At 30.7% G+C, this 16096-nt stretch overlaps 1 protein-coding gene across 3 annotated transcripts in view; it reads right to left on the reverse strand.

Annotated features, from left to right (window-relative positions):
• LOC136974821 (calpain-9-like) overlaps positions 1 to 16096 on the reverse strand; it is a 74250-nt gene that overhangs the window by 22646 nt on the left and 35508 nt on the right. For all 3 annotated transcript variants that reach the window (XM_067269771.1, XM_067269772.1, XM_067269773.1), the window contains exons 8-10: positions 14930 to 15102; positions 13379 to 13536; positions 9912 to 10117 (exon numbers count right to left, since the gene is read on the reverse strand). In XM_067269771.1, the coding sequence (XP_067125872.1) occupies positions 9912 to 10117; positions 13379 to 13536; positions 14930 to 15102 (537 nt within the window). The remainder of the gene's footprint in view (positions 1 to 9911; positions 10118 to 13378; positions 13537 to 14929; positions 15103 to 16096) is intronic.

Consider the following 16096-nt stretch of genomic DNA (forward strand, 5'->3'; position numbering starts at 1 on the left):
TATTTTTTTTTTACTGTAAAGTGGATGGATAGTACATAATCTTAAGGTGGTAAGGCTTTGTTCACATTTATACAGTAGTGCTTAGACAATGTTTACTTACTTCAATCTGTTGACAGAAGCATAGAAAAATACCTTTTAGTGTCTGAAAACAGGGAGGCATCACATTTGATGTAATACATCATAATTAGCAACCCCTGGTACCATTTATCTTATTTGTCACTAATGCTACTGTGTCACTTTAACACACCAATATTTATAATAGTAAATATTTAAGAGGTCAACTTAGCTCAGTCTTGTTAAGCTATTACAGTAGTAATGTAAATATTTGGATTAAAAAAATAAATAAAATAATAATAATAATAATAATAATAATAACTCTCCCATGGTCACCACCTGGTCGTGGTGGGAGAGCCCAGTAATTTTACTGATCCATAGGGCAATGCAGGCTGGAGCACAAGCTCCTGGTAGGGACACCCATGCCAGTAAGGTCTATGGGGAGAAATGAAGCTAAGAGTGACCACACACCCACATTCTGCGGAGATATGTATCATGGTAGTAACCAGATCTAAATGTGATACCGGCTCGGACGTCGCCCGGGTTAACAAGGTCCGCGTTCGTGAGTTAGGCAGAGGCTCACGTTCGAAAAATAGGCCACAATCTCCCTTGGTTACCGGTGGCGAAAGCAGCACCGGCCCAAGCATGGCTACTGCAATGCCCTCAACAGATGTGAGGAACCAACCCAGCCTTGGTGTTTCTGTGGCAATGCATCCACAGACCACAAAGGCTGGAAAACCACGCCAACGGATGAAATGGACGGTAGAAATGAATGAGTTTATCATCCGTACTTACTACACGATCACAAAACTCGAAACAAACATGACAGCATACAGACAACAACTACACCATAGATTCACACAACAGTATCCTCATCTCACTGTCACCGAACAAAGGGTTGTTGATCAAAAAAGAACAATTATACACAACAACCTTATTCCACAAACAACACTTGAACTTATCAAACAACAGGTTGCTGATCAAATACATCAACAGACAGAAACATCTAACATTAATGAAGATCATGTAACCTGTCAGGATAATCCAGCAACAAGCATTGATAATAACACACATACAACAATTACCACTAATGATACTACAGACACTTCCTCATCCATCACTGATAACATAGACATGGATTTAGTTAATACGCTCTCACTTATATTTCAGGAAACACTCACTAAATATACAGGCACAGATCCCACACAAAGACCACGAATACCAAAAATCAACACGTCGAAGGAAGTAGGAAAAACACTAAATTATGTAAACACTCACTTACTACCACACTACATTCATTCAATTTCTACACTCTCAGACATTCATACATTAGTTTATGCTGGGGCAGTCACAGTAGTGACACAACATGGACTGAAAGTACAATCACAGACAAATACACAGAAAACACAATTCTATCACAAACCTGCCTGGCAGAGAAGAATAGAAACACAAATAAATGACATTAGACAGCAATTAGGCAGGCTGACACAATACACTAAAAACAACATAACACCTAAATTAAGGAAACAGCTCAAAAACATTTTCAAGAAAATAAAAACACACACAAAACATGAACGTCACAACACACACATTACAGAATACGTTGATACACTAAAACAAAAACTTGCTGCCAAAGCACGTAGACTCAAACGATACAAAACATGTACACTACGAAAACAACAAAATAAATTATTTACAAACAATGAAAAACTCTTTTACAGACAAATTAATAACAAAGCAAACACTGATACACAGCACAGTGGCACACCAACAGAAGAAGAACTCACAACATATTGGTCTTCTCTTTGGTCCAGTGCTGTCATGCACATTGCTGAAGCAGGCTGGATCGAGGAGGAGAACAAAAACTTACACAACATACCAACTATGCCCTGTGTTGAAATAAGCATACATGATTTCCAATACACTGTTAACAGAACACACAACTGGAAGACACCTGGTGTAGACAACATTCACAATTTCTGGTACAAAAAGTTTACATCCCTGCACCAGGAACTAGCTAAACACCTAACACATATCATCATCAATCCACAAGACATGCCAAATTTTCTTACTCAGGGCATCACCTACATGAAACCTAAAAACAACAATACACATACAGACCAATTACATGTCTTCCAACACTCTACAAATTATTGACATCCTGTATTGCAAACAAAATATACAAACATGTTGAAGAACACGACATTCTAACAGAACAACAAAAAGGTTGCCGTAGAAATCACAAGGGATGCAAAGAACAGTTACTCATAGATTCAGTCATTCTACGGCAAGCACACAAACAACACAGAAACATACACATGGCATATATAGACTACAGAAAAGCATTCGACAGTGTTCCACACAGTTGGCTGCTACATATTCTACACATGTACAAAATACATCCATCACTCATTACATTCTTTCAAAACGCTATGCAGCACTGGAAAACAACACTACATCTCAGGGTTCATAACACTTCCATACAAACAAACCAAATCTTTATTAGGCGAGGAATTTTTCAAGGAGATTCCTTGAGTCCTCTCTGGTTCTGCCTAGCCTTGAATCCATTATCCAACATGTTAAACAACACACAATATGGCTACAATATCAGGATGAAAAAACAACACAGTATACACTGTCACATCTCATGTACATGGATGACAAAAAATTTTATGCATCCACACAAAAACAACTTCATCAACTCCTACAAATCACACATTCATACACAAAGGACATACAAATGGAATTTGGCCTAGATAAATGCAAAACACTTCACATAGAAAAAGGAATCCTGAAGAAAGAAGATTTTGCACTTGGAAATGGAGACGTTATTGAATTCATGGAAGAGGGCGAGTTCTACAAGTATTTAGGATTCCAACAGGCCAAACTAACAGAACATGCACAAATAAAGCAAAGATTAATTAAAGAATACCAAAGTAGGTTAAATGCTATTTTCAGAACACAGTTAAATGCAAAACACACAGTTAAAGCAATAAACACATATGTCATCCCAGTACTCACATATTCTTTTGGAGTTATACATTGGACTCACACAGATCTTGAGCAACTCCAAAGGAAAACAAGAACAACACTTACTAAGCATAAACAACATCATCCTAAATCCGCCACAGAAAGATTAACCCTTCCACGTAAAGATGGCGGACGTGGCCTGATTGACATAGTTAACCTTCACTACAAACAAATACAGTCACTGCGAGAGTTTTTCTACAAAAAACAAGAAACATCACAATTACATAAAGCAGTAACTCTAGCAGACTCGAATAACACACCATTAAACTTACACTCACATCATATGGACACAACACAACATATAAAAAGCATAGACACCATTAAGCAATCGTGGGCTCGAAAGGCACTCCATGGCAGGCATCCTTATGATCTGGCCCATGATTTTGTTGACAAAATGGCGTCAAACAGCTGGTTAGCTCGGGGATGCCTCTTTGGGGAGATGGAAGGATTCATGATTGCCATACAGGATCAAGTCATAAATACTAAAAACTACAGAAAACACATACTCAAAGATGCAACACTCACAAATGACACATGCAGAAAATGTCACATCATGCCAGAAACTATACAACACATCACCTCTGGTTGCAAGCTCTTGGCACAAACAGATTATTTACACAGACATAATCAAGTAGCAAATATAATACACCAAGAGCTTGCAAGGAAACACAAATTAGTAGACATCCATGAACCATATTACAAATACATTCCACAGACAGTATTGGAAAACAACACGCACAAAATGTACTACGACAGAGCCATAATCACAGATAAAACAATTTACCACAACAGACCAGACATCACAGTCATTGACAAACACAATAAAATCACATACATTATAGACATATCCATTCCAAACACTCACAATATACAAAACGCATCCACTGAAAAAATTAGCAAGTACACAGAACTCGCCCAGGAAATAAGGCATCTGTGGAGGATGGATAGGGTGCTTATTGTACCTGTTGTTCTCTCCTCTACAGGTGTCATACCACACACACTACACAAAAGCCTGGGCACATTACAATTGAATAGAAACACATACATCACACTACAGAAGGCCACTATATTGAATACATGTCATATTGTGAGAAAATTCCTGAATACAGACACACACTGATACACTTCTTTAATTTCTGTTTTGGTTACTATGCCTTGACTCTGGTCCGGCATAGTACACAGCCACCGGTGTTAACCGAGTATCTCTCACTTAACCCAACATAATAATAAAACAATTGCAGAAAATGTTGTTTAGCACTCTTAAGGAATGTTGCATTTCCAATGCTTCAAATGACATTGATAATGATTGCATGTGGAAAGATCAAATCTAGTGTTGATTCACAAGAGTCTAACACGGAAAGTGAAAAGGTTTCCAACTTTTTGATATCATGGAAGAAGTGATATATAACTTACTTTACTGTACAATAAATTTGTCTCAAGTTGTCTATTTTTCAAAAAAAAAAAAAAAAATTCATGTGTGAGCATTTGGAAATTAAGGTGTGTCTTAAATTTGTCGGTATCTTATATTCAAGTAAATATGGTATATAGCAGGGGTGGCCAACAAGTCGATCGCCAAGCCAATTTTGGTCGATCGCTAGCGATGTTTTGACTTAATGTATTATATTTGTAATCGAACGCAACTGTATGCATGCAGTAATGACTCGACTCATAAGCAGTGAGTGCACTTCGTACTGAAACTGTGTATATACATAGTATGTATTTCACACTTCCCCCTCCCCACTTAGACTATGCCTATGACAACAAGTCGATCGCAACACATTTTTACGATAAAAAGTAGATCTTATGTGCACAAAAGTTGGCCACCCCTGGTATATAGAAATGTATTTGAAATATACAGTCGACTCCGCATAAGTCGACACCCCAAGGGGAAGTGGAAATGTGTTGAGTTATCCGATGTGACAACTAAAGCAAAGTTGGAAAAAAAACTACAAAACTACAATTAATAAAATACAGTAGTGTATTATACACTAGTATGGGCTTACAATACATTGTGTCCTCCATTTACAATTACTCTGTAGATGAAAAACTGAAAAATTTGTTTAGTGTTGTTTGTTTTGAGCACTTAACTGTCTCGACTTTCTTTTTCAATGATCATGAGCGCCTTTAAAACATCATCTTTGCAATTGTCAATTGTTGGCAAGTAACGTCTAAAGATTCTTAATGCCTCTGGTGTGAGAAAAGGCAAAATTGGATTCTGGTGTGACATTGATGTAGATTGTATATTTTCTTTTTGTTTATCTGTTATTATTTTATACATAAAATGTTAAGGCATTTTTATTAATATGTATATATATATTAATAATATTAATATATTATTATATTATTAAATATATTAATTATATATTAATAAATAAATCGACTCCCCCTCCTGAAAAAAAAAAATAGAGTTTGCACCACATGTGCTGAGTGATTTCATTTTTTCAGGAGGGGGTGACAACTTATTGGAGTGTGGGACAGCAAAAGTATGTCAACTTATCCAGTGGTGACGAGTTAAATGGTGTTGAGTAAACCGGAGTTTTTTAACATTAATGTCTATGTAAGTTGTCTGGGACCACAGAAAACTGACTACTTAACTGATGGTGTTGAGTTATCCGGGTGTCGACTTATGTGGACTCGACTGTATATCAAAAATAATGTCTGAAATTGGCAAATTCTTGACTTGACCAGTCACTTTATAATGCCCAATATCTGACATATATGCTATAAATTTATTACTTCGTGCTCTCTCTGGCAAATTCAGGATTTGGCTGATGTGGCCAAAATTTGACATGTTACATCAAATGGATATGTTTAAATGTATGGCCAGTTTGCTGCCATTCAATTTTTGTCTTGTTATAGTGTAAGTGTTATTGAGAGCTTTTCATGTTCTAATAAATTATTGTTTCAAACATCTTTTCTTCCTTAAAAAATGTCAACTTTGGAAGGAGAAGTTAGTACAGTACTGCAGCCAGAAAATTTAGCAAGGGTACAACTAAACAAAGTAAGAAGGATTGTATGTTATTTAAATAAAACTGAAATGCAAAAATAAACAGATTACATGTTATGTCTGATATTGTATATGAGTGGTTTATAGCAATTTAATCCATTACAACAGAGTGTCGATTATCCGAATCAATTGGGGAATGGGATTGTTCGGAAAATTGATTTTTCGGATAACCGATTATGTACAAAAAAATACATTATTAATATAGTATATTAGTATATCCCAATCATAGTATATTAATATATCTCACGTTGAAATTTTTCTCCATTGCGTGTCGCTTTGCATTGAATTTTTGTCGATATTAAGCCTAACCAAATTTTTTATAATAATAATTTGTGGATATTGTATCGTTAAAAATTATTTCTTTATTTTGTACAAACAAAATAAATATATTGAAAAATATAAAAACAGAAAAAATTATACTTTAGAAGTTAATCTAATATCAAAAATGTTTGATTCAGCACAACACAGTCCGACTGGAAAGCTTTTGGTTAACCGACGTTTCAGTTGATCAGCTTTCGGATAATCAACGCCCTACTATATATAAAATAATAATTACATGAAATCACTGAAGAAATCACACACACAGGTTTGAGTCATTAGTTTCACATGAATATGAAAGGAAAAAACATCATATTTTACTAATTTTACTACATTACCAAATATTAGAAAACTGTGTATTCTACAATTTAAATATATATTAATGCAGTGAATGGTTTTGGGTTACTTTTACATGTAAAGAAATTTCAATTGTTAAAAAAAAAAATGGATATTAGAAGCAGGTGGTACAATTATTCCTGTGCGCCACTGATGAGAAGGCTAGCAGTAAAACAGAACTGAAGAATGTCATGAAAAACCAATATAATGATATATTGAGTATATTGTTGCAAGATAATTGTGAATTCACTTTTTACTATTTTTTTATAAAAGAGAAATACTTTTAACTTATGAATGAAGTGAAAACTATTATTAATTTAGGCTTGGCTTTTATTATTGTCCATTTGCACCAGTTTTGAGTCACATTATCATATTAAATTTAAAAGCAATTTTGTTATATTTTAATTAATATTAGTGACTTGTAATTAAAACATATAATACCAAATATAAAATTGTAAATGAATATAAAAACTAGAAAATATCTCATATTTATTAGCTTTTTGTATTGCCCAAAGTATCATATTAATATGTGTTCATTCTCAAGAATAAGGGTCAGAATTTAATCAATATACTCTGCTGAAATTTTATTGATGTACAGAACATATTTTATCAACTCTAAACGTACAACAATGTGTTGATAAATTTGATACACATCTAAGTTAGCAATGAAAAAAAATTTTTTAATTGATTTCCATTTATAAGTGTTGAGTTTACATTTCAAGAAATTTAAAAGTTCCCTTTAAGGAAAAAACAAGCTTCTTACTCTGGCCAAAATTTTCTGGTTGATACTAGAATTGGCTGGCCAGACTGAAATTTAATGTACAAGCCTGAAAGTAGGTGTTTTTTGAATTTTGGTTAGGTCAGCTAGTCAAAACTAGAAATAGCATTTCAAGCATTGGCCAGAATTTGGATCTTAGCCCTCATATACATAATACGGTAATATTCCGTTAACTAGGCACCAGTCAATCGATCAAATCTGATTTGTGTTCACATCCTAATATTTGCTTTCTTTTAGTTATAATTGTATAAAGATTATTTCAATAAAACTTACCTTTTCCTTTAAGTTTGTATAAAAGTTATAAAAGTCAATTATGAATTTAAACAATGATTGTTGATACGTGTTTGATATTGAAAACGATTAGCATAATTTCGTGTTGGTATAATTAAAAAGGTTAAATTTCAACTTCTAGTTGTATATTTTACATATAACTTGTTATTTTATGTTATTTGGTTGTAAATTCAAAATTAGAATAATATTAAAAGTTAAAATTTAAAAATTTCTTAAAATTTATTTTCAACCTATTTTGCATAGTTCTGCGTCTTGTAATTGCATCATTCAACATCATGTGGTTATGTAAATTACATTTATTGATAAAAGTGATGTATACATCATACATTCTGTAATGTTTTTTTCAATGTTTGCCATAATTGTTTCTTTTGGTCAGTTCGTTATTCTTCAATTTGAAATGGATTTTAGAATATGGCATTTGTCAACTAGCAAAGAAATTGTGTTTTGTTTTTTTTTCCTAGAAATTGGAATGTTACATGGTGATTAAGAAAATAATCCCAGCACATTTGTTGATTGGAATAATTATATGCATTACATTTGTACCAATTCTTTAATATCTCTAATCATTGTAAAATTAGGTTGTGCAAACAAGATTCGTTGAGGTGTACAGAAGTTGATTTACACATAGAAAACAAAATGTTGGACATGTTCTTCCACAACAGTAGATATTCGATGAAATTTGCCATGGGTCAAAAGAGTGTTTTTCAGTCAACATGCGACCCTGTTGGGCTAAAACATCAATTGATGCAATACGCAATAACGTGAAAGAAGGTAGTATAATATTTTCAGACTGTTAGAAATCATACAAAACTGTTGAGTTAGAAGACAGATATGAACATTTCCGAGTAAACCACAGGTATAAACTTTGTAGACCCTGAAATGTCATACTCAAAACATAAAATTAATTGTAAGTTTATTCCTTTGTTAATTGTTCATTATTTCATTGTAATTTTAAACATGTTTGAATTACAAAATAAAATAACAATTTCGCTAAAAGCAGTAGTAAAAATGACTGGTGCCCAGTTAACAGAATAGTACCCATAATACAATATATAATATAATACTAACTTTAGTTTAAATGATATAGACATAATATATCTCTTAAATTAAAAAATAGCTGTAACAAAAATAAATTCATTATGTTGGCCTATTATCTGTTCTATGTTAAGAAAATAAAAATAAAAGAAATATTTTAATTTAATATTTTTGGAAAATTTAACACATATTTTACCTGTTTATTTAATGATTAAATAAACAAATAAATAACAACAGCCAACCCGTAACATATAAAGCTACCACCAACCAAAGCCGAAATTATCGGGCTGGAAACGGCTATATTAATTATAAATTACAAGATAATTTGCTATTAGAGTGTGGCGTTAGGTGCTATCTCTTGCTAAATTTAATAATTATAATTTAATTAAAATAATTTAAATAATTTAGACTGAACTGGAATAAAAGAATCGGTCTGAAGCGGGACTCGAACCCGCAACTCCTGCTTACCATGCAGACACGTTACCAGTTACGCTACCCGGACCTTCGGTCCGATCTCCCCTTCCAGCATTTTAATTATAAATTTAGCAAGAGATGGTGCCTAACGCCACACTCTAATAGCAAGTTATCTTGTAATTTATAATTAATACAGCAGTTTCCAGCCCGATAATTTCAGCTTTGGTTGGTGGTAGATTAAATAAACTTATATACAATGATTTCTTAAGTTAAGCATGTTTTAAATTTGCATAATTTAAAATAACATGTGGCAACCATATTTACCTGGTGCTTCCTACAGAAAGCACTAGGTAAATATATCAGTCTCATAACTTGTCATTTTCTTGTTTTGTTGAATATTGCTGTATTGAAAGTGCATAACTTTTTCACTTTTCTACTTAGTTTTATTTAATTCCCAACAAAATATGAAAGTTACTTTCAAAAGGTCTATTCATTTTTTAGTGAATATTTACATCAGACATGAATTTAAATTGCTTATAATGTTCTGAAACACAACTCTTACATAAATTAAGAAGTCACTGTATATACTTTTTAAATTTATAACATTTTATAATTCTATAAAGTTAAAAATTAAATATTTTATATTACCATATTGTACAATGTTCATCCATCAAAATTCGCAATAAAAATTTTGTTTCACAATTTGGTGAGTTTGTACATGGCATAATAATAAAATCACCAGGAGGTAAGGTAAAAAATGTAACTGTTTCTCTAGCAGGTGAATGTATTGTAATATCTAATGGATGATGAGAATAAATAAATTGTGTTGTCAGCCTGGACATATTTGTTGGAACCTATTTCAAAATAATATTAAAAAATATATAACATATTGTTTTTATTATATCTGAAATATAATTAAGTGTAAAGAATCCTTAAGAAATAAATTATTATAGTAAGTTTAAAAATTTTAAACTCACTAAGCATTTGACATATGATGCAGTTAAAAAGTGAGTTTTTAAATGCATCATATATCATATCAATTAAATTTAACATGTTTATTACTACCAGCAACTAAAACTTCAAAACTAAATTCATTTAATAGGATATACAGGAAGAAAATGATTCAAAGAATTGGACTGATTTGTTATTGTGCTAATTTATAAAAAAAAGGCAATAAGAGTATGAAATAAATATTGCTTTTAGCCCTTAATACTATTTAACAATTAGTCTAAATCAACAATGAACTAATCACACCAGCAAATGAGATTAATTAGTAAATTCTTTAATGATTTTTAACACCATAATAATAAAAATTTACAATAAACTGTGGCTCCTTTAACATGTATGTAAACAGAACACTCAAAATGCATTTCAGACATAATAAACAGTCCCTCTTCAGTTGATGTTCATACATATAAAATTATAAAAATAAATTATAAACACATTTAAAAGGTTATTGTAAACATGATGACTTCACAATCATCACTTCTTAGCCTTGGAACACTAATACAATTTACCAAAATTACTATTTCTATAATTAAAGTATCAGGTCAGTCCATAAGTTCGTGCGTATTTTTCGTAACGACGGTCGATTTTTTTTCAATTTTTCATTTAAACGCTCTAATTGCTCACAATACATTTGAGCTGTAATTGCTTGATTAGGTTCTAACAGCTCAAAGTGAATTACACCCGACATATCCCACCAAACAGACAAAAGAATTTTTTTTGGATGCGACCTTTTGCAGTCTGTTTTGGCTGCTTGTCGCCATCCATCCATTGTTTTTTTCTCGTCACATTATTATAGAGGATCCATTTTTCGTCTCCGGTAACCAGCCTACCAAGAAAAGGTTCTAAAGCAATACGGGATAAAAGAGACGTGCAAATGTTTACACGTTGTTGTCGGTTAGCTATTGACAGTTCGTGCGGTGTCCATTTTCCTAGCTTTGAAACTTTTCCGATTTGTCGTAGGTGTCTATGAACAGTTCCGTGGGATGAATTTAAACGTTCCGCAATTTCGTCAACTGTTAAAGATGGTTCTGCTTCAACTGGTGCAGAGAGAGCATCATCATCAAAGTCAATGGATCTTCCAGTACGAGCCTTATCCTCCACACTAAAATCATTGTTTCTAAATCTTTCAAACTACTTCTGCGCAGTCCTTGCACTAATTACGATTTGATTATGTACAGTATTTATTTTTTTGGCTGCATTTGTAGCATTCTCACCACTTAAAAGTAAAAAGTATAAAACATGTCTTTTGTATTCGTCCGTTACTTTCATTTTAACGAAAATAAACAACTGAAATGTTCACAATTCTGAACAGTATTATATGAATGAGATCCAATTTAACACTTCGGTGTAAAAATTATCACATTAGACTGACATTTTTAACAGCAAAACAAAATTTTTCTCAAGGTCATAAAAATGCGCACGGACTTATGGACTGACCTGATATTATAAATGTAAAGTGATGGACATATACTCACATTGGTTGAATTGATTGGAACATCTTATGACAATACTGAAACACTGCATTAATCTGCACACTACTACTGCTAGAGCACAACAACTAATTTGTATATTTACACACATCATGTGTCACCAACTATTGCATCATTAATTATTAATTTATTTTTATAATTATCAATAAAGTCATACTATCCTGTATCTAATTTCACTCCTAAATTGTCATTAATTCTTTTTTCTGCTTTTACTTTTAAAATTTCTATATGTTCATAGCATTTCCTTTTTTTAGCATTAATTTTATATTTTATTGCCTTTACTGTTTTTCATTATTTCACATCCTTTAAAATTACAATGCTTAGCAACAGCAGAATTATGCATAATGTATTTTATTGCTTTTATATGTTCTTTAATTCATACTTTTAAATTTCTTTTTGTTTCTCTTATATATATTATTTTTTCAGCACAGCTACAATTAAATCTGTAAATGACATTACTTTTTTCTAAATCATTTACACTTTTTCTACATTATTCAACACAATATGTTTTTCTTCTTTATTACATTGATCCGGATTTACATAAGCCAGATAGGGCCGGATTTACATAAGGGCATTTGGGGCCGGTGCCCAGGGCCCCCACAAAACTATGTTTAAACATAATTTTTTTTTCTATTACCACAACAGCCTAGTGTGGCCTAATCACGAGGGCCACAGGCAGAGAAAACCAAACCCGGGGAAAAAACCTATGAAACATATCGGAAAATTTCGGGAAAAAATTTCACATAGGTATTTTTCAGTTAAATTAAAATAATTAGTTTTACACAATAAAATATATGTATGTTTACAATAACCTTATTTTTAAATGAAATTTACAACTTCCTAGTTGAAATCTAGTTGAAAGTACAGTATTTTGTGTAAATTTTCTAAATCATCAAATTTGCCTACTCTTAAAGGGGGCCTCCACCGTATTTGTGCCCAGGGGCCTCTGATTGTTAAATCTGGCACTACATTGATCTGGGACTAATACAATATTAAACTTTTTAAATTCATTTTTTATTTTTTCAAACATATTTTTAACATATGTCAATTTAAAATATTTTACTAAACTTTGATTATTATCCCTTTCATTAATATCTTTAGTATTAATACTGTTAATTTTTTCAAATATGAGTTCCAGCCAGTTTTCAAGAAGTTTCTTTGGGTAATTATTTAATAAAAACATTTAAATAACAATTTCATTCATTTTATCTTGTTCTAATGCAGTTATATTCTCAATCTTTTTGATACAATTAGCTAAAATATTTCTTTTTATATAAATCGGGGAATAAGAATAATAATCCATCACTTTACTGACATTACACATTTTTGTACTATTACTGAATTAGGTTTTCTTAATATCGACACATCTAAAAATAAGTTTATTATTTTGTTGCTCTTCTATTTCAAACTTTAAGTTATAATTTAAATTATTTATTATATTTAACAAACTTTTAGGATTAATTTTGTCTTAAAAAGAGGCATTCTGTAGTAGGTATCTCAAATACTTTTATTTAAATTAATATGTTAATTATAAGTATTCCAATATATCAGTGCAAAAATTTAATTAAAAATTTATAAAAATAAATGTATTGCTTAGAAATTTTACACATTACTTACCTCATAAATGGCAAATCCGATAGGAACAAAAATTTTTTTTTTATTTTCATTGTTATAATTAGGATGATAGTTTTGTATAACAGATACAACCATGTGACATTTTTTAATTCCATTATCTGGAATATGTACACGAAACTGAGGATTTGTAGATGTTGTATCTGAAAAATTTATTTTATAACATTATAACAGTATTGGAATAAATATATGAAAATTAATCATTTGAAATATATGTTTTATGCATTGCATTATACAATGTAAACTATTAATTTGCTTACATTATTTTAAATTACATTATTATTTTACAGTAAAGTCCTGAAACTCGAATCTCAATAACTCAAACTCTTTGTGTTATTAAAAGGAAATATTTGTAATCTAATTTTTGCCTCTATTACTTAACACTTGGATCAAATAAGTTATCATTCTTCACTGGCAACACTTATTTATATTAACAGGTCACTCTATTAATGGCTTGAAAACGCTCTAAACAATTGAGGTACAGCAAGACACATTTTAACACTTCTGAACTAACATTTATTTTTTAGGCATCTGCCACTGCTGAGTCCCTCTTGGCACAAAAACTAAAAAACATAAATTGATTTACACTTGACATTAATAATAGCATCAATACTACATGTTAACAAAGAATATAAGCTTTTTCCAAGTTGCCATTGCAAAATGCCACAATGTAAATGTCACTAATTTGAAAGTAGCCAGTGAATAGCTAATATTTTTTTTTAACTAAAATTTAACTTCAAAGAGATGATCTCTATGGTATGTAGTTGAAAGAAAGAAAAAAAATTAACTGATGTCAGATATCTTGACATTTTCTAACATTCAACAAACCCAATCACAACATATAGAAGGGAAACTCCCATATTGGCAACTGTTTTGTATACCATTTTACAATTTGGATTCTTAATTATTATTATCAGATTAGCAGGAAATTTCCATTATATCTAATATATTAATTAAGATTTTTATAATCTAACTTCAAAAATTTTAAATTTTATTTATGTTAAAGCACTGTTAGACATTTTTGAGATATGAGAGAATTACCATTTGCAAAAGAAGATAATGTTTTATATTTTTACAAACAACCATAATTTGAGAATAATTTAATTTTGAAATTAATAATTCAATAAAAGAATATAAATATTTAAAAATTTTAAAGATTTGTTATGAACATATACACTTCTCCAAAATTTACTTATATGTGTTAAATTCATAAATATACCTGACAAATTATTATTTCCATTATTTGGATTAATTTTTTAAAAATAATTTCATACATTATAATTCATCTCGTACATAAAACTATGTTATGTTACCTAAAAAACTGTTATAATAAATTATAATATATTGCAATGGTGTTTATTTGATAATTAAAAAAATCAAAATATTTAAATAGTTAATTATTAAAAAATATATTTCATTAAACTTTTTCATAATACAGATTTAAAATCTAAGTTTATACTGATATTTTGTGACAAATAATCACATGGAAATATTAATGCAAATGTACTTATTAATATTAAAATATAAATTTAATACCTTTAAATTCAGGACTACCACCAGCATTATAACCACGACGCCAACGTCGTCTAGCTAAAACTGCTCTCCAAGGTTTGCGATTATGTAAAGTACCTTCCTGCATCCAATCATCAGGACCAATATGTAATAAATCTAGATGTGTGTAGTTTTGAATAAAATCTTCAAAGCACATCCTAAAAAAAATGTATAATCATCATAATCAATATTTATAATTAATAAATTTTAATTTATGATTAAATTTAATTAAAATTATTAAAGCAAAATAAATTAAATAATAATTGTAAAAATAATAACTTTAAATATAATAAATAATAAGATTATAATTCTAATTGTGTAAAAGTATAATAAAAATTAATAAGAAATAAATTCAGTGCGATCAATTTAAAAGACCTTATTGCAAATTGCTCTCATGTTTCCAATAATGTAAAAGCCATAGTTCAAGTATAAACAGTTAAATACAATAAAGGAAAAATAAAGTAATAAGCACAAACAGAATAATACAGGTATCCTGCTATAACACAGTAGTTATGTCCCAATAATGTGCCATGTTCTGCAAATCCATGCTATACAAAACATAGGGTTAGGTTCCAAAGGTTAACAAAAGTATACTATTCTTTTTCATCACTAAGAGAAATATGTTTATTAAAGCAATCATTAATTAACTAACATTCACAATTAAAAGTATTGTATTAAGCATTAATATTAATTTTAGTTAAATGAGGACATTTTCTTTTTACAAAGTATTGTCATCATCTCAGCTTTTTTGTTGATCTTGATCAGAAAGATCAGCAACATTTTCATATTTTTCATTTTTATCATAAAAAAATTTTAATGGATGATGAAATAATAACATGTTATTAATTGAAAATTTTGTAGTGCTCCGCCACTATAGTAATTGTAAAGAAATTAATAGCTGTAATTTATGTAGACTCATTCCGTTTTTTTCTTTTTTATTAATATTGTATCGGGTTTTCTGTTGATTGTGATGCGTTTGTATTGCTTTAAGTTCCGTGTTACCTTTTGAGGTCACGACAGTTGTGAATGTGGATTGGTTTAGTGAGGGTCACGTGCCCATTAACAGCTCCCAGATGGCGAGAGATATAAAAACATGTGTCACAGGTGAGAAAAGGCTTTTTTTTTGTCTTTGTGGACTCTGGGGATGGGACT

This window comes from Centruroides vittatus, unplaced genomic scaffold (assembly GCF_030686945.1).
Source record: "Centruroides vittatus isolate TY-2023 unplaced genomic scaffold, ASM3068694v2 contig_357, whole genome shotgun sequence".
NCBI classification, from domain to species: domain Eukaryota; kingdom Metazoa; phylum Arthropoda; class Arachnida; order Scorpiones; family Buthidae; genus Centruroides; species Centruroides vittatus.